Source organism: Dipodomys merriami, unplaced genomic scaffold, assembly GCF_024711535.1.
Source record: "Dipodomys merriami isolate MVZ:Mamm:240054 unplaced genomic scaffold, mDipMer1.0.p SCAF_14, whole genome shotgun sequence".
NCBI lineage: Eukaryota > Metazoa > Chordata > Mammalia > Rodentia > Heteromyidae > Dipodomys > Dipodomys merriami.
This window is the reverse complement of record NW_027202715.1, coordinates 35,502,303-35,521,316: the sequence shown is the minus strand read 5'-3', so window position 1 is coordinate 35,521,316 and position 19,014 is coordinate 35,502,303. Positions and strand designations below refer to the sequence as shown.

At 41.0% G+C, this 19,014-nt stretch overlaps 1 protein-coding gene across 3 annotated transcripts in view; it reads right to left on the bottom strand.

The window, feature by feature from the left end:
- Positions 1-7,478: 7,478 nt before the first annotated feature.
- Positions 7,479-19,014, bottom strand: part of Tnks2 (tankyrase 2) — an 88,744-nt gene continuing 77,208 nt past the window's right edge. For all 3 annotated transcript variants that reach the window (XM_070021186.1, XM_070021188.1, XM_070021187.1), the window contains 3 exons: positions 17,547-17,733; positions 13,083-13,239; positions 7,479-11,204 (listed from right to left, as the gene is read on the bottom strand). In XM_070021186.1, the coding sequence (XP_069877287.1) occupies positions 11,142-11,204; positions 13,083-13,239; positions 17,547-17,733 (407 nt within the window). In that variant the 3' untranslated portion in view covers positions 7,479-11,141. The remainder of the gene's footprint in view (positions 11,205-13,082; positions 13,240-17,546; positions 17,734-19,014) is intronic.

Genomic DNA, 19,014 nt, shown 5'->3' with positions numbered 1-19,014 from the left:
AAGCCAATGCAGGGCATGTATTATCTCAAGGCTCCTTCCCTGAAGCACTGGCTCCAACTGAGACCTGATGGGATTAACAAGGGTACTTTGGTGACTTAGCTTCATGGCACAAAGACTCTCTCAAATCCAGGGGACTCTAAAGAGCCAGGCCCGAGGGAACTAGGGAATGGGTCTTAAGGGAGAGGACTTTTTCATTAATCCCTTGTCAGAGGTGGTTAAGTTTCCATGGCTCTGAAACAAACCAGTAGGGTATGAAAAGCAGCCCTAAAAGGCAGAAGCTGATTTATAATGAGGCGAGTCACACTCAAAGCCCATGAACACACTAACCATGTGTTCAGTAAAAATAAAAGTGGATTTTGAAGCAGGCTCTCTAAGGATAGCTGGAAGCTGTTGCTCAGCCCTTAGGTGCCAGGTTCTTCAATTATCTTTCCTCTTTCCACTTCTTCATCTTTATAATCAGCTTAAAATTTATCAAGAATTCACAGATATGATCTCATCTGAGTCTCCTACTTACCCTGGGAGGTTGGCAAGGCATCCATGATCTGTTTCCTTGTTACCAGTGTGTGGTCCCAGAGGCAAAGATCTCAGATTCTTGGTGTCTCCAACAAAGAACTGAGTGAACACACACACACACACACACACACACACACACACACACACACACACACACACACACACACACACACACACACACACACACACACACACACACACACACACGTAAAGTAGCAAAGCAAGGAGTTTAATAGGGAGAAAGTACACTGTGGAGGAACAGCTGGGCTGAGCTAGGTGGCTTAAGAGCCAAACACATGGTTAAGAAAATTTCAGCTATCTAGGATTTGGAGTTGTTCTTGGTAAAATCCTATTTTTCTTTTTTTGAAGATGTTTGGTAGGTATCTGTTGCACATGCAAAGTTGCCATCTCACGGGTTTATATATATGAAATACAACCTATAACTCATGAGGCCTTAAGTAGGACTATGTTGCTCAAAGGTCAGGTTAAGGACATAAGGGGTTCCACTGCACACGTGCTTCAGCCTGATTAGAAGTGGCCCCTGGCCAACTGCCCTGTGGCTCATGACATGGTACCTGGCCAAGCATATGCTTAAAATAATATCCACTGGCATGCTATATAGTGATCAGAGCTTGTCTATGAGACCGGCTGGTCTATTCTGGTGGCAAGGGTCTTGGAGAAACAGGAAGATATTTTACTTTAAAACCAAAAAAAACAAAATCCAAAAAAACCCCAATGAAACACATTAGGGTTTGGCTTCACTTTTTTTTTTTTGGCCAGTCCTGTGGCTTGAACTCTGGGCCTGGGCACTGTCCCTCAGCTCTTCAGTTTACGGCAAGCCCTCTACCACTTGAGCCACAGCACCACTTCCCATCTTCTGGTGGTTTATTGGAGATAAGAGTCTCATGGACTTTCCTGCCTGGGCTGGCTTTGAACTGTGATCCTCAGATCTCAGCCTCCTGAGTAGCTAGGGTTATACCTGTAGCTAGGATTACACCTGGCATATCTTTTTCTTTATTGTTACTACCTGGCTTTAACTCAAGTCTTTGCTTGGCTTGCTTGCTTGAGGCTGATGCTCTATCACTTGAACCATACCTCTTAAGCTAGGCTTTAACTTTTTTTTTTTTTTGCCAGTCTTGGGGCTTGGACTCAGGGCCTGGCCCTATACTTAAGCTTCTTTTGCTCAAGGCTAGCTCTCTACCGCTTGAGCCACAGCACTACTTCTGGCCTTTTCTATTTATGTGGTACTGAGGCTTTGTGAACACCGGGCTTCATAAATGCTAGGCCAAGTATTATACCACTAAGTCATCTTCCCAGCCCACTCCATTCTTTCGGTTTCAAGAAATTTCGAACACATAACTTCTGCCACCTCTGTCATCTCTTGAGTCTACATTGGGTACTACTTTATTTCATAAGGTTCAGTATGTAATGTCAGTGGATGAGGGAGACTCTCAGCCTCTTGGTTTTCATGTAACATCTCAGGTCCTTTAGATCCATGCATGAAAAAAATTTCAGGGTGTCTTCAAAACAGGAGAACCATCAGTCATTGGTAGGATTTAAATGGTTGACTTAGGGGTCATTTCCAGCACTGTTCAGTGTAGCTCTCCACCTCCCCCCTGAGGAGTCTTGTAGCTTTTTCTCCCTGGGAGTCCTAGATGAACATCCCACCCTGAGAGAATGTGTTCACCTTTTTGACTGGGAGTGCTGCTGTTAGAAGATGCTAAATGCCAAATAACATGGGATTTGTATGGTGACCCTTTGTGTAGCTATCTGGTAGAGGGGTATGTGGCTGTCACCTTCTACTTACCCTTTCTAAACCCCACCCAGCAGGACTGAGATGACAAAGAGATAGTGTGGTATATTAGGGTGGTATGTAAATGCAGACTTCTAATCCCATCAGGAATGCTTAGGGTGTTAGTTTGACTATCTTTCACAGCTCATAAATCTACTTGGGGGCAAAGCTGCCAGACACTAAACTTCTTCAGAGGCTGGCAGTTTGTGTAAAACAGCTGGGATCATGCTTCAATAAGGTCAAATAAAGACCTTTGTATGTGGAGGACTAGAGAACAGCTTCTCACATTTGGATACAATAGAACAAAACAGTGGGAAACGTGAATATCTGATTATTCAGACTGGTGGTCTCCTCTACACCCCTGCCTGCCCACTGAGCCATGGATCCTCATTCATTCACAATTCTTTGCATGCAGATGGATCTATCTTGCTCCCAAACAATAGCCTGCATAGGCTTCTCTTGGATTAGCTTGTTTAATCCCTGTCTATAAATATAAACGGACTTTATTCACTTCCATTGGAATCTGCTAGCCTTTTTATATTAAAATGTACTAAGCTTCAGCCAGGTTATTTCTACATAGATTCATTCTTCTTTCAGTGATCAGAATAGAAACATTCCCTCTCTTTGTGGAATAGAATGCCTTCCCATAAGAGTTCTCACTATTGGCCAATTTGTGAGGTTCAAACTGTCAACAGAAATCAGTTTCAACCTCTGGATTACAGCTTTATTCAGACTCCTTTGGTGCCTCAAATGGATCAGTTTAAAATACAGCTTATTTGCGATTCTAAGTAAAAACACGCATCCTGTGGACCATCTGTTTTAAGGGGGAGGCACTTGGGCAGGAATAGATTTCAACTTTCTCCAAGCCTCTTGGAAGTTGCCTGTAGGGATATAAAAGCTCATCTGTTAAATCTTAGACTAGCTGGGGTTGGGAGGGTGAATAGGTTCCCCCAGTGGCACAGCAGTTATGATTCCAGAACTGAGACTGCAGGTATCTCAAGCTTTGAAGATACTTACCCATCCTTCATCTCTCTAGAGTATAAGCAGCAATGACATTGCCACAGATGATAGAGCAAAAATTCCTATTTCCTCAGGGCTGATTTACTGCAGGCTAGGTGTACAGCACACTTAGAAATTATCCTACATAAATTCCTTAAAAAAAAAAACAAAAAAACGCCAGTCCTTGGGCTTGAATTCAGGGCCTGGGAACTGTGAGCTTTCTTTGGCTCAAGGCTAGCATTCTACCATTTGAGCCAGAGCACCACTTTTGGCCTGTTTATGTGGTACTGAGGATCAAACCCAGGGCTTCATGCATGCTAGGCAAGCACACTAAGGCACATTTTTAGCCCTCTATGTAATTTTTTTTTGCCAGTCATAGGGCTTGAACTCTGGGCCTGGGTGTTGCTCCTCAGCTCTTCTGCTCAAGGCTAGCTACTCTACCACTTGAGCCACAGTGCCACTTCCAATTTTCTGGTGGTTTATTGGAGATAAGAGTCTCATGGACTTTCCTGCCCAAGCTGGCTTTGAACCACGATCCTCAGATCCAGATCTCATTCTCCTGAGTAACTAGGATTATAGGTATGAGCCACTCTCGCCCAGCTCTCTACCTAAATTTCTAAGATAAAATATTCATGGTTTAAACTGCTCCCAACCTCCCATACCTTTAGTTGTTTCCTACATGAAGGGCAGGAGGAGACAGGACAGAAATCCACTAGGTGTTTCCCCAAAGATACGATATTTAATAAATGACTTATGCTCTGAAAAGTTCAGAATTAAAACAAAATTTTTCTCAAACAGCTAGGATAGGAAAGAACTGGCTATCTCACAATGAAATCTAGAAGACCCCGTGGTCTCTGCCAGACTTTAACCAGGATTCAGTGTAGAACCCCTAAGCCTTACATAGAGAGTATCATTCCTAAACTTGGTTGGGTTGGCTTAAATCTGGGGGGACATTCTACATGTACTTGGGGCTTCACCTCAGATAAATCTTGGTTCACATCTTCCCTCATTTATTAATTTCACAATTCACGGAGTACTTTCTATGTACCAGATGCTAAAAAAAAAAAAAAAGAAAAAAAAAGCAGAGCATGTCTCCCACCCTCCCCCACCTCTCCCCCACCTACCCCCCAAAAAGTTCCTGAATACAGTGGAAAGGCAATCTGAGACTCTCCACTTACAAACTTGGCTCTTAAGTTCCTTTAACTATTTATTTTTTGGTCGGTCGTGGGGCTTGAACTCTGGGCCTGGATGCTGTCCCTCAGCTCTTCAGCTCAAGAGTTACCACAGTGCCACTTACATGTTCCTTTAACTCTTGAACCCTAGTGCCCTCATCTGGAAGATGGATTTAATATCTTCCATGTGGAATTATCTGACTAGTAGTATAGGGATTTGATACATGTGATTATTGGTAACTGGTAGTGGATTTGATACACAAATGTGATTACTGTAGGTAAACCGAGTAAATTTGAGTTATTGTTGGTAGTGGCTGTTGCCACTAGACATGTGACCCTGTTGTTAATGCTGTCGTGCTATTAGTTAAAATGTCACTGTTCATTATGAGGTAAACAGACTCTACAAGACCAGAGTCAAGATCATTTGTAGAAACCTGCTCATTTACTATCCATTGAGCACTATCTCTGTGCCTGATACTGAGCTGCACCAGTGGATTCATCCTGTGAAGCTCACATTTTAGTGTCCTGTGTCTTGGTCTAGACTGACAAATATACTGTAATAAGTAAATGTTTTTTATATTTTTTACAGTGCTGAGGATTGAACGCAGCCTATGAGGCTGCTACATTAAGAATGTGACTGGTAGCTGGGTGCTGGTGGCTCAGGCCTGTAATCCTAGCTACTCAGGAGGCTGAGATCTGAGGATCACGGTTCAAAGCCAGCCCAGGCAGGAAGAGTCCATGAGACTCTTATCTCCCATAAACCACCAGAAAACCAAAAGTGGCGCTGTGGCTCAAAGTGGTAGAGTGCCCGCCCTGAGCTGAAGAGATGAAGGACAGCACTCAGGCTGAGTTCAAGCCCCACGACAAAAAAAAAAAAAAAAAAAAAAAAGACTGGTATACTGTAGAAAAAAGAGCAGGGTAGGTAAAGACAGGGAGTGAGTATGGGAAGATGATGTACAAGGGAATTGGAAGGTCTGAGAAGGTGACACTGAACAATAGTGAGGCAGTAGACATGGGGATGCTGGCAGAGGGGGGATTATTCTAGGCAGATACAGCTACTGCAGAGACCCCTGACAGGAGCATGTCTGTGAGATCTGGAGAGTTGGAGTTCCGAGAGTGAAGTGAGCAGGGGGTGGAGTGGGATGCAGAGGCTCACCACATCAGGGTCAAGCTAGGCATGTTAAGAACTGTAGCTTTTTACACTAAGTGAAATGGGAAGCCACTGCAGGCTTCTGACAAAGTGGAATAATGTGTGACTTAGGCTTTAGCTTAATGTGAAATTAAGTGAAATTAGACTGTGGTAGTTGGGGAGATGAGAGGGGCAGACAAGGGTGAAGTAGACAGAGCCATAGATGGGATGTGGAATGTTAGGGAAAGAGAGATGACTTCAGGGAATCTAGTTATTTACATAGGGTCTTGCCCTAAAATGAGTACTGGGATCAAGGGTGTAAGCCATCACACCACATCTGGTTTGGGACTTTGGTCTTAAACTTGCAGTAATTAACCAGAGAAAAGGAGAAAACTGAGTAGGTTTGAGAAAGATTTGCCATTAGTTATGTTTTTAGATTTCAACTTAAAACTTAACATCTTTTGGCTACCCTAACTCATTTGTACCATCCTTAAAAATTCACTTTTTGATGGTATCATCATGTTAAATGAAATAAGCCAAACACAGAAAGACAAACATTGGGGCCTGGCACTGGTGGTTCACACCTGTAATCCTTGCTGTTCAGGAGGCTAAGATCTAAGGATTGTGGTTCAAAGGCAGTCAGGGCAGGGAAGTCTGTGGGACTCTTATCTCAAATTAACCACCAGAAAACCAGAAGTGAGCTGTGGCTCAAAGTGGTAGAGTGCTAGCTTTGAGCAAAAAAAGTTGAGCCAGCGCCCAGGCCCTGAGTTCAAGCCCTACTACAGACAAAGAACCCAAACCAAACAACCAAATATTCCATGTTCTCTGTCATACAGAAGCTAAAATTTAGAAAATTATATGGGTTATTGATTTGGGAAAAAGAACAAGGCTCACAAATGTGTGAAGTATGCTACTAATTAAAAAATTAATATAGAGGGACTAGCAATAGACTTGGGATTCCTGCCCTCCTAAGATGCATTCACTGTTTTCCCAAGCTGACTTCAAATGGTATCGTTCAACCTCTCAAATTGCTGGAGTTTTAGGAGTGCGCTACTGTGCCTAGCAACAAATTATAGATGCATATATGGGGCTTGAAGTCAGGGATGGAAGCACTGTCCCTGAGCTTTTTGCTCAAGGTGATCTACCACTCTGAGCCAAAGTTCTGCTTCCAGATTGCAGATGGTTAATTAATATTAAGAGTCTCACAGCCTTTCCTACCTGGGCTAGCTTCCAATTGTGAGCTCCCAATCTCAGCCTCCTGAATAGCTAGGATTATAGGCATGAGCCACCAGTGCCCAGCAAAAGGGTACCTTTTATATGAAGAGCAACAACTTCCTGATGGTGTGACTAAACTGTTTTAGGTCACAGGTTTTCTAAGCAAGTAAGCATAAAGGCAAGTATATGGAGACTTGAGAGATAGCCTAGCTTTATAGACATTTAATTGTTTCCCTGGTTAAGAAAGGGTACCTTCTGGACATTGATGAAAACAAACTAAGCAACTCAAAGGCAGCGATGGGAGGGAGGGAATGAGAGGGAAAGAGAGGGAACTGCTGACACCAAGTGAAAGGAAAGAAATGTACATATCACCTGATATGGAAGAAATAGTTGTATTCTCAAAGCTCATAGAATTCACAAACTTTATAGGCCATGATAATGACAATTTGCCTTGTGAAGGTTAAAATGTGTTTGTGACTTGTATCACTATCCCACAATACTGTGAAACTTGTGAAATTTCTGTAATCACTTAATTTCAATAAAAATTATTAAAAAGTAAGTAATTAAAAAAAGGAAGGGATACCACTATTTGTTTCATCTGTCACTCTAGTCTCTAATTGGACGGGACAGTAGGTAAAGGCACAGTAAAGAATAACAATTTTAAGAGCTTTGGGAAATTTATTTGCATTTTTTCTTGCCTCATTAACCTGTAGACGATTGGATCACATCATACATTGCCATTCATGCTTAGCAATAGCAAGCAAACACTTTAATAATATCTTAAATGAAGCAGGAAGATAAAGCTGCTGAAATATATTTCAAAGTTAAACTTATGGATTATTTGTACCATCATTCTCTTATAGAAAGCAGAGAACTGATCACACACACAAGGACACTTAGCATACTGAATTATAAATACTTTCTTTTAAGGAGAACAACAAGAACTATCATTAACTTTGAGATCTGGAAACTTACTGAGAATGTTTTATATGACATAGAAAACAAAAATATATTCCTCTTTATAAGAAGAGATTGATTTCCAGGAATGAGTTTTAAGGTTTGACCAAACATTTTGTTGGGTGCTATAAATATCTAACCACATTTTACAGACACTTCCATGTTATAATATGTAAATGTACCCACAGCAATCAACAAACTTTAAATTGCACTCTTTATCACTATTAGACTCAAAACTATATTGTCTTCCTGTAACTGTTTTATTAACAAATTTTCATCCATTTCTCAAAGACCATTCAACACATTTATACTATTCCAGTAACTATCATGCTATCCAGAAAAATAATGAAGTTTATTTAGAATTAAATGAGGGTATGGAATGTGATAACAGTACAACTAAGACACTTAAGATGGGTATAATAGCACTAGTCACGCAAAAAATTAAATTCATATAAAAAAACACAAGACAAAAAAAGCAATTCCATCATTATAAAGTAAGATGTTCCATGCAAAGCACTAAAAATTCCACCCAAAACCCATACTCCCAATAAACAAAAAAACTATGTGAAAATATTGCCATGCTAACATGTTGATCAACATATAATTCATGGAAAAACAATATAATTATTAAACAATGGATTAGAATGAAGTAACACAGTTTGCAATATTGTCAACTAGACCACAATGATTTTACATAACAAACAATTCCAGATTCACTCATAGGGTGAGTAGAATGGGTTAAATGTTGAGAGAAGGTAAATATAAACCCTATTAATTCATATCATTATCTTCTAATTATAGAAACTAGAAGCTGAGAACCTGAAAAAATTATATAAAATTTGGCATACTCCCGTGTTCCAAGAAATGACTTCAGGATCATATATGCAATTAATAGACAGTTGTATAAAATCACTTCAAGGTCAGGATTTAACCTCTTAAACCATTATCACAATTTACATCATAGAAATAACTCCAGAAATACATTTATCAGGACAAAAAAACATGATGTTCTAGCACTGTATGTACAAATTTAAAAAGGGCAAGTTAATTTAGGGGTTAAAACAAAGGCAAACTGGTTCGGAGCGAGGGGAAAGATCCTCAATTACAAAGACGTAAGTGGGTAAAATGTTTTCTTGGTTTCTGAGGGTACAAGTCAACAGGTAAAATAGACCCTGCCAGGCAATAATTCAGATCTGTTCCAAAATTCATGAGTACTATCTTTTCATAGAAAAGATAGTTTTACATTAAAAAGAGTCAGAAATGGCATTCACAGGACAGCAATTCCCTGCACAGCTACCATACTGAACCCAGCCCTGGTCACCACAACTGTTATGCTCCTGCCAAGGGTTGTGTTCATAAACTGAGAGCATATTTCCAACTGGACAGAGTATCACAGGAGGCAAACCAGGATCAGGAGTCACCTGTCTTATTACACTTGCCCATTCAGGAGGTGAAAACAGGAGTGAGGTGAGAAACCTCAATTTATGGTTCTGGATTGAGTTTGCTCATCATGTACAGACTGGCTATAAATAAAACCAAGATCAAGGAAAAAAAATACTTAGGATAAAATACTACCCACTTGCTTTTTGCTATTTTTCCTCCTTTTAGATTTAAGGTAATTAGAATTGATTGGGAGATTATCCGGGATTACACTTTCCAATCCTAAAATTTAATTTCCTATTTATATTCCATGAAAACACTGTTAAGCATTCAAAAGAGGATTTGGCCTTTTTTTTTGATCGGTCATGGGGCTTGAACTCTGGGCCTGGGCACTGTCCCTGGGCTCTTCTGCTCAAGGCTACAGCTCTACCTCTTGAGCCACAGTGCCACTTCCAGTTTTCTGAGATAAAGAGTCTCACAGACTTTCCTGCCTGGGCTGCCTTTGAACTGCAATCCTCAGATCAGCCTCCTGAATAACCAGGATTAAAGGTATGAGCCACCAGGCCCTGGCTTTTTTTATTATTATGGATTTGGCCTTTAAAAAAAAAAAAACAAAACAAAAAACCAGCCCGGCGTCAGTGGCTCACGCCTGTAAACCTAGCTACTCAGGAGGCTGAGATCTGAGGATCGCAGTTCAAAGCCATCCCGGGCAGGAAAGTCCGTGAGACTCTTATCTCCAATAAACCACTAGAAAACCAGAAGTGGCGCTGTGGCTCAAGTGGTAGAGTGCTTGCCTTGAGCTGAAGAGTGCAGGTACAGTGCCCAAACCCAGAGTTCAAGCCCAGTGACCGACAAAAAAAAAAAAAAACAAAAAAAAAAACCCAAACCCCCCAAAACCCCCAACCCAACCCAAACCCAAAAAACAAAAGGAGCACTTTAGTTTTCATAATATGACAATGAAAAATTTCCAGAGTGACACTTACAGAGTTTGAGGTCAGTGAATAAGATTCTTTAAAATCAGGGCCTATCAGAGTTCAAGTTCTTTGGAATGTGAATATTTTATATACAAAGGAAGGACAAATTAAACCCCCAGAGAATTCAAGTGAGAAAGATATGTTTTTAAAATTCAGTCATGGGGATTAAACTCAGGGCCTATGTTGCTGTTCCTGAGCTTTTTTACTCAAGGCTAGCCACTTCTGGTTTTCTGGTGGTTAATTAGAGATGAGTCTCATGGACTTTCTTTTCTGGCTGGCTTTGGAACTGCTCAGATCTCAGTCTCCTGAACAGCAAGGATTACAGGCATGAGCCACTGGCACCAGGTGAGAAAGGTTTCTAAATAAGATGCTTCCAACAAATTAAATCTGATAAATTAGTCTTTCCCAACTAAATTTCAGCTAACAACTCAATACAGCCTCTTGAATCAGACATAAAGATCACTCAGTCGTGGATGATGATCTAAGGATGATACATGATGGAATATAGATGAGCAATACACATGAAAATGTTTGTAAACCGCTGCAGTTCTAAAACAGTACACTTATATTACAAAGCAATGTAAATAAATATTGGGCTAGTAAAAAAGCTCTTATTTACAGTTTTACAAATGAAATTGTATTCAGTGTAAATGCTGTGTTAAAAGAACACAGTATTGTATTAGTAAAATGAGTTCTGTTGAGGGCATTACAGTTTGTTAGAATCAATGCATAATGTATAAAAGGTTCAAGGAACTGTTTATAATTTAGTACAGACAAACCCAGTTAAACCTGGAATGGCATCTGTTAAAGTGCTGAAAAACAGGAAATATTTAGAAAACACTGTACATTATTAAAGCTTAATCAAGTCAGAATTGTTAAACTTCTTTCACATTTTTATCCTTTTGTTACGAGCCATGTGCAAGATGAGTATGACCAGCAAAGAAATAAAACTTAGGCCACCAGCTGCTTTGGAGATTTTAGGTTCAGTGGAATGAGTTTCCTAAAACTGTTTATCCATCAACCATACCTTCAGGCCTCATAATCTGGTAAGTAATTAAATATTCAGGGTAAGCCTGCAAGAGAAAGATTAATTCAAATGGTAGTAAACAAATTTTGTTCCAAGGTTAAGATCTTTCATAAGCATTCAAATTTTTAGGGAGGCTGTTCTAAATTAGTCTTAAAAATATAACTTGAGGGTAGGGATGGGAGGGAAAACAATGGGGGAGAATGACAGAAGGGGTGATATTGATCAAGATACATTGTACTCATAACCTGACTTATGAAATTATAACCTCTACTTAATAATAAGAGTAGTAATAAAAAAGGTGGATGCTAGTGGCTCACACCTTCAATCCTAGCTATGAAGGAGAATGAAATCTTAAAATAGAGGTTGGAAGCCAGCTCAGCCAGGAAAGTCCATGAGTTTGATTAACAACAAAAAAGCCAGAAGTGGAGCTGTGGCTCAAGTGGTAGAGAGCTAGCCATGAGCAAAAAAGCTTAAGACAGTACCCAGGCCTTGAGTTCAAGCTCCAGGACTGGCACAGAACAAAAACACCCCAGAATCATTTAGGGATATCTTCCCAAAACACAGTTATCTTAACTCCAACCCCCCCCTTTTTTTTTGGTCCGGTCGTGGGGCCTGAACTCTGGGCCTGGGCACTGTCCCTCAGCTTTTCTGCTCAAGGCTGGCGTTCTACCACTTGAGCCACAGCGCCACTTCCGACTTTTTTCTTTTTTGCTTATGAGGAATCGAACCCAGGGCCTCATGCATGCAAGGTAAGCGCTCTACCACTGAGCCACCTATCCAGCCCTCAACTCCAATCCTTTAGACTAATAACCAGCAAGTAGGTCTATGATGGGTATTTAAGGACATGTCTATCTGTTTTTAGTAATAGAGGTAATTATGATACCTATTAAATTCAGAATACTATTCTGGCCCAATATTTTACTGATAGTATGAGAGGATCATATGCTTCTTCGAACACACTTTTAAAAATCAGAATTCTGATTAATTACATTTTATAGAAGCAAAAGAAAAATGCAGTGTAGTTGGTCAAATTTAAATAGTTTAGAGATATCAGTATATTTCCTTATTTTGAAAAAATTTAAGTAATCTTATTTTACTACCTTGGTATCTTTTCAAGTCTGAAACTACATATAAATTTTTGTTTTTGTTTAAACCAAGGTCTTGCCTTATTCATTTAAGAAACTAAAGTATGGTTCTATGGGGGGGGGGGTGGAGGGTGGTTAGTATGGAGTATGAACTCATAACCTGGCTCTTTCTTTTCTTTTTTTCCTGTAGGTCGTGGGGTTTGAACTCTGGGCCTGGGCACTGTTCCTCAGCTCTTCAGCTCAAGGCGAGTACTCTACCTGAGCCACAAGTGCCACTTCTGGTTTTCTGGTGGTTAACTGGAGATAAGAGTTTCACAGACTTTCCTGCCTGGGCTGACTTTGAATTTTGATCCTCAGATCTCAGCCTCCAGAGTAGCTAGGATTACAGGTGTGAGCAACCGGCACCTGGCTAGACCTGGCTCTTTCTAGGCAGATCTTTTACTACTTAAACCATACCTCCAGCTCTTTTCTGGTTTAGTCTGTTCTCCTACGTATTACTAGAGCTTGGTATATAGACATGCCAACACACTGACCCCTATAGCTTTTTTTTTTTTTGGTCGGTTGTGAGGCCTGAACTCTGGGCCTGGGTGCTGTCCCTCAGCTTTTCAGCTGTAGACTAGCCCTCTACCACTTGAGCCTCAGCCCCACTTCTGGCTTTTTCTGCTTATGTGGTGCTGAGGAATAGAACTTAGGGCCTCATGCATGCAAGGCAAGCACTCTACCACTGAAGCATCTTCCCAGCCCCCCCATAGCATTTTTAAAGGTAAACAAAACTCCCCTCTGTACAGTATGTTCACAAAAAATAAAATAAAAAAAAAAGGTAAACAAAACTGAGTTACCTGTTCGCCTCTGTAAATAACATATTCAGCTAATGCTAGGCCATTAACACTGGGCCGACCGGTGACAGAGTGATGCCCGGGAGGTGAATGTGCCATTTTCATTGCACTAAACTGCAGAAAAGACTTTCCCAAGGTTACCCGGCAAAAGAGCAGTTGTCTAAAACATAAAATGGAAAAGGGCACTCTGAAGACAAATTTAACACAAGTTTTACAACCATTATTTGCATACATTAGGTAAACTTTAGAAATGTCTTCACACGAAAACATTTATGATTGTTGTTAATATTTAACCCTCAAAAGAACTTTGTGCTGGGCTGTGGGGCCTCATGGGTATAACTGTAACCAAAAGGTTGAGATCTGGAGAATTATAATTTGAAGTTAGCCTAGGCAGAAAAGTTGGTGACACTTCTTTTTTTTTTTTTGGTTATGGGGCTTGCACTCTGGGCCTGGGTGCTGTCTGTCCCTCAGCTCTTCAGCTCAAGGCTAGCACTCTACCACTTGAGGCACAGTTCCACTTCCAGTTTTCTGGTGGCTAAATAGAGATAAGAGTCTCATGAACTTTCCTGCCAGGCCTGGCTTTGAACTGCGATCCTCAGATCACAGCCTCCTGAGTAGCTAGGATTACAAGTGAGAACCGCCGGCACCTGACTGTGACACTCTATCTTGAAAACAACCATAAGGCAGGTTGGCATTGCTCAAGTGGTAGAACACCCACCTAGCCCTGAGTTCAAATCACAGTACTGCAAAAAAAAAAAAAAAGTCTATCATTCTTTTTTTTTTGGATCCGGTTGTGGGGCCTGAACTTTGGGCCTGGGCGCTGTCCCTCAGCTCTTCAGCTCAAGGCTAGCGCTCTACCACTTGAGCCACAGCACCACTTCCGGCTTTTTTTCTTTTTGCTTATGTGGTACTGAGGAATCGAATCCAGGGCCTCATGCATGCAAGGCAAGTGCTCACTGAGCCACCTTCCCAGCCCTCATTCTTTTAAAATAATTTGTTAAATTATTATTTTTTCTTCAGTATTGGGAACTGGACATGTTAGGCAAATATTCTATCACTGGACTGTATTCCAAGTTTTTTTTATTTATTTTTGTGACAGGGTCTCACTGATTTGCCCAGGCTAGTCTTTAAGTCATGATACTTCTTGTTCAGCCTCCCACTAGGTGTGATTATAGTAAAGCGAATCACTATATCCAGCTAGTTAATTCTTATATTTTAACTTTAAAACTGGAAAAACGTTAACAACTTTATAGATTTAAACTGTTATTATCTTCTTTGTGTCAGAGCAAAAACACAAATCACAGACCAAGTGGGGAGGAAGGAGGTTAAGGAACTTCTATGGTAGCTTGCAAAAGAATCATTTATTCAAAAAGGCCACTGATTCCACTTTCAAGATACATTTAAAATTCATTTACTTCTAATTTTGTCATCATGTCCAAACCATCAAAATTTCCACCTGGACTATAGCCTACTAACCCAGTTTTTCTACTTCTACTCTAATTTCCTGCCCAAACTACTTTCTGTCTAAGCAATTACTGATGAAAACAACTACTGCCAGGTGCTGGTGGCTGACAGTTATAATCCTAGCTACTCAGGAGGCTGAGATCTGAGGATTGCAGTTCAAAGCATCAAAGTCCTGAGACTCTTCAATTAACCAGAAAAAATACATTAGTGGACTTGTGGCTCAAGTGGTAGAGTGCTAGCCTTAAGAAGCTCAAGAACGGAGGAGGCTACAATGCTTGATAAGAAATGTACTCATTATCTTGCCCATGTAATTGTAACCCCTCTGTACAGTATTTTCACAATTAAAAAAATAAAAAAGAAGCTCAAGAAGAGGGCTGGAAAGGTGGCTCAGTGGTAAAGTGCTTGCCTTGCATGCATGAGGTCCTGGGTTCGATTTCCCCAGCACCACATAAGCAAAAAGAAAAAAGCCGTAAGTGGTGCTATGGCTCAAGTGGTAGAGTGCTAGCCTTGAGCTGAAGAGCTGAGGGACAGTGACCAGGCCCAGAGTTCAGGCCCCATGACTGGGCCCCCCCAACCCCCCCCCAAAAAAAAGAAGCTCAAAAAGAGTGCCCAGTGGGTGGGGGGGCAGGAGGAGGATGGAAAGGGATGGGAAGGGGAAACAAAGGAGGAGGCTACAATGCTTGATAAGAAGAAATGTACTCATTATCTTGCCCATGTAATTGTAACCCTTCTGTACAGTATTTTCACAATTAAAAAAAAAAAAAAGAGTGCCCAGGTCCCAAGTTCAAGCCCTTGTGCTGGAATAACAACAACAAAAAAAGACAAAACAAAACCACAATCATTTTTGTCTTTTTTTTTCACTTTTTTCTTTAAAATCTTTTAGCCGCTGCTTACTGTACTTAGAAGGAAATCCCAATTCCTTAAAGTAGCTCTTTCCTCTAATTTTATCTTATCTTTATCATGCCCTAGGCACATTAATTTTCTCTGTCCACAAAGTCCAATCTTCCTTCCTGTCTGTTATCCATTCTCTGTACCATCTGAGATGGTGTCTGTTTTACTGCTCCTCCACTGGAACACCTACATTTATTAACTCAGGTGTCCCCTTACCATGAGTGTAAGTAGATATTATCCCACTCTCTTCAAGCATGTGATTGACTTTCCTGTTTCAAAGAACGTTTCAATATTATTTCACTGTTTATTTCTAAGCCTACTGTACATATAGTCTTTCACCCCAATGTTGTTTTGTATTCAGGTTTTTCTTTTTTCTTTTTTGGGCCTGAACTCTGAGCCTGGGCGCTGTCCCTCAGCACTTCAGCTCAAGGCTAGCGTTCTACCAGTTGAGCCACAGCGCCACTTCCGGCTTTTTTTCTTTTTGCTTATGTGGTGCTGGGGAAATCGAACCCAGGACCTCATGCATGCAAGGCAAGCACTTTACCACTGAGCCACCTTCCCAGCCCAGGTTTTTCTTTTTTGTTGGTCATGGGGCTTGAACTCTAGGCTTGGGTGCTGTCCCTATGCTCTTCAGCTCCAAGCCAGTGTTCTACAGCGTCACTTCTGGTTTTCTAGTGGTTAACTGGAGATAAGAGTCTCCTGGACTTTCCCCCTCAGGCTGGCTTTGAACTTCAATCCTCAGATCTCAGACTCCTGAATAGCTAGGATTACAGGCGTGAGCCACTGGCCCTTGGCTAAGAGCCTGTTTTTTTTTTTTTTTTTGTAGGTCCAGGGGCCTGAACTCTGGGCCTAGGCACTGTCCCCCATCTCTTCAGCTCAAGGCTAGTGCTCTACTACTTGAGCCACAGCGCCACTTCTGGCCTTTTCTGCTTATGTGGTGCTGAGGAATTTAACCCAGGGCCTCATGCATGCAAGGCAAGCACTCTACCACTGAGCCATGTTCCCAGCCCCTAAGAGCCTGTTTTTTAAGATGAAAAACCTGAGCCAGATGCCAGTGGCTCACACACATAATCCTAACTACTCAGGAGGCTGAAACCTGAGGATCACCATTCAAAGCCAGCCAGGGCAGGAAAGTCCCTGAGACTCTTATCTCCAATTAACTACCGGGAAAAACAGAAGTGGCACTGTGGCTCAAGTTGGTAGAGTGCGTGCCTTGAGCTGAAGAACGGAAGGACAATGGCCAGGCCCAGAGTTCAAGCCCCATGACCAACAAAAAACAAAACAAAACAACACCCCCCCCCCCAAATAAAAAACAACAGGCTCTTGGGCTAGGAATAATATGGCTTAGTGGTAGAATGCTTGCTCAGTATGCATGAAACCTTGTGTTTGATCCCTCAGTAACACATAAACAGAAAAAGCCCGAAGCAGTGCTGTGGCTCAAGTGGTACAGTGCCAGCCTTGAGCAAAAGCAGCTCAGGGACAGTGTCCAGGCTCTGAATTCAAGCCTCAGGTCTGGTTAAAAAGAAAGAAAGAAAAAGCAAAAAACACTCTTGCTAGGTTGCCCAGGGTGATCTTAAACGTGGGTTTATCTACTTTACCATACTTGCATTTTATTTTGCCTACTTCCTCCTCCACCAGAACTGAGATTTGAACTCATTAGAGCCTCATACCTGCTCGTCTTGCTTAGTTGGCAGGTGCTCTATCCTTTGAGTCACACTCCAGCCAGCTTTCTGTTGGCTACTTTGGAAATGGAGTCTCATGAACTTTTCTGCACAGGTTGGCTTCAAAGTGTAATCATAATCTATAGATTTCAACCTGCTGAGTAGCTAGAATTAAAGACATGAACCACTACTGTGCCAAGTGAGCCATTGAGCACTTTTTTCTTTAAAGCTCTATGTGTTATAATGAGTTAAAAGATCAACTGCTTAGAATTAAGCTGCCCCACTGAGATAACTAAAGTAAATATTAACTATTATTTTAACTTGTGAGAGGGCAAAAAGCCTAAAAACATGTTCAGTCTTGATTCTTAAAGTCAGGCATAAGGCTTTGCCCTTTAAATTTCTTAAATATCTAACCAATTCTTATCAAAATAAATGAGAAGTGATCTCTTACCTGTGGCAAATATAACACGATCTGTCTTTGTGAACTGGACATCCAGTACCTCCTCCAATTCCATACACATACTGATTGCTTTTGGAGGAGTTTTCAGCAAAATAAATCCCAGCTCCAAACATGCCACCTATGTATGCATGCCTTTCATCAAAGCCCTTATGGATAATTGCATTCACAAAAGGAGACCCTGAAATACACATAGATTGGTAAAAGCAAGTTAAATATTTTTTTAGAAGGCAAAACTAAAGTCTCTTAGAATTTCATTTCTTTTTCCTGTGGCATATTGGGGATCCAATCTAGGGCTTCATGTATAGTAGTGACAAGACAGGCCCAGCCAAAGAAGAGCTACAGATCACAAGAACCAGATCAGGTAGGTGTTGTGTGCTAAGGGCTGGAAAAAGACAATCACAGCTAAGTAATTCATCAAAACCCTGTCCTTGGTCATCAAGGGACAGGAAAATATCCTGAATTCCCTTTTATAGAAATAGAAACACGTTGGGGGAGGGAAGGGATAGTGGGACAACAACAAGGAAGGGAAGGGGTAACAATGATCAATAAGTAATATACTCATTGTAACCCCTCTGTACATCTTAACAACAAAAAAGAATGAGCTTGGAAATGAACTTGGAAAAAACAAAACCATTTCTAGAAAAAACCTCATTAAAACTTTCAAGTTAATAAATAAAAACCATATATTCTTTGCCAAGGGATTATGATAATAACTTTTTTAGGGTTGTAGCATAAGTAGTGGTATTCAGATTATCTCACAGAAACCCATTCTAGCTATTCCTTCAGGGGACTATGAAATTCATTCTACTTCTACAAGTCTTGTGTTTATTAGGCAAGTGCTCTATCAATGGGCTACATCTGCAATCTAGGAATATGAAATTTAACGTGCTTTTTTATTTTTATTTTTTTTGGTCCGGTCGTGGGGCCTGAACTCTGGGCTTGGGCGCTGTCCCTCAGCTCTTCTGCTCAAGGCTAGCGCTCTACCACTTGAGCCCCAGTGCCACTTTCAGCTTTTTTCTTTTTGTTTAATGTGGTGCTGAGGAATCGAACCCAGGGCCTCAGGCATGCAAGGCAAGCGCTCTACCACTGAGCCACCTTCCCAGCCCCTAATGTGTTTTTTAAAAATCAAATTAGGTCTCCAAAAACTTTCTGCAGTCAAGAACCAAGATTTTGGTGCTTTTTTTGATTTTTTTTTTTTTTTGGATGGGGTGATCCCTGAGCTTTTGTGCTCAAGTCTAGCACTCTACCACTTGCGCCACAGTTTCACTTCTGGCTTTTGAGTGATTAACTGGAGATGCTTCTCATTCACTTTCCTTCTTGAGCTGGCTTTGAACTTTGATCTTCTGATCTCAGCCTTGTGAGTAGCTAGGATTACAAGTATGAGACATCAGTGCCCAGCTTCAAGGACAAAGAAAGGAACAGACTGAAGCTACTATTAATAACAAGCTCAAAGGCTTGA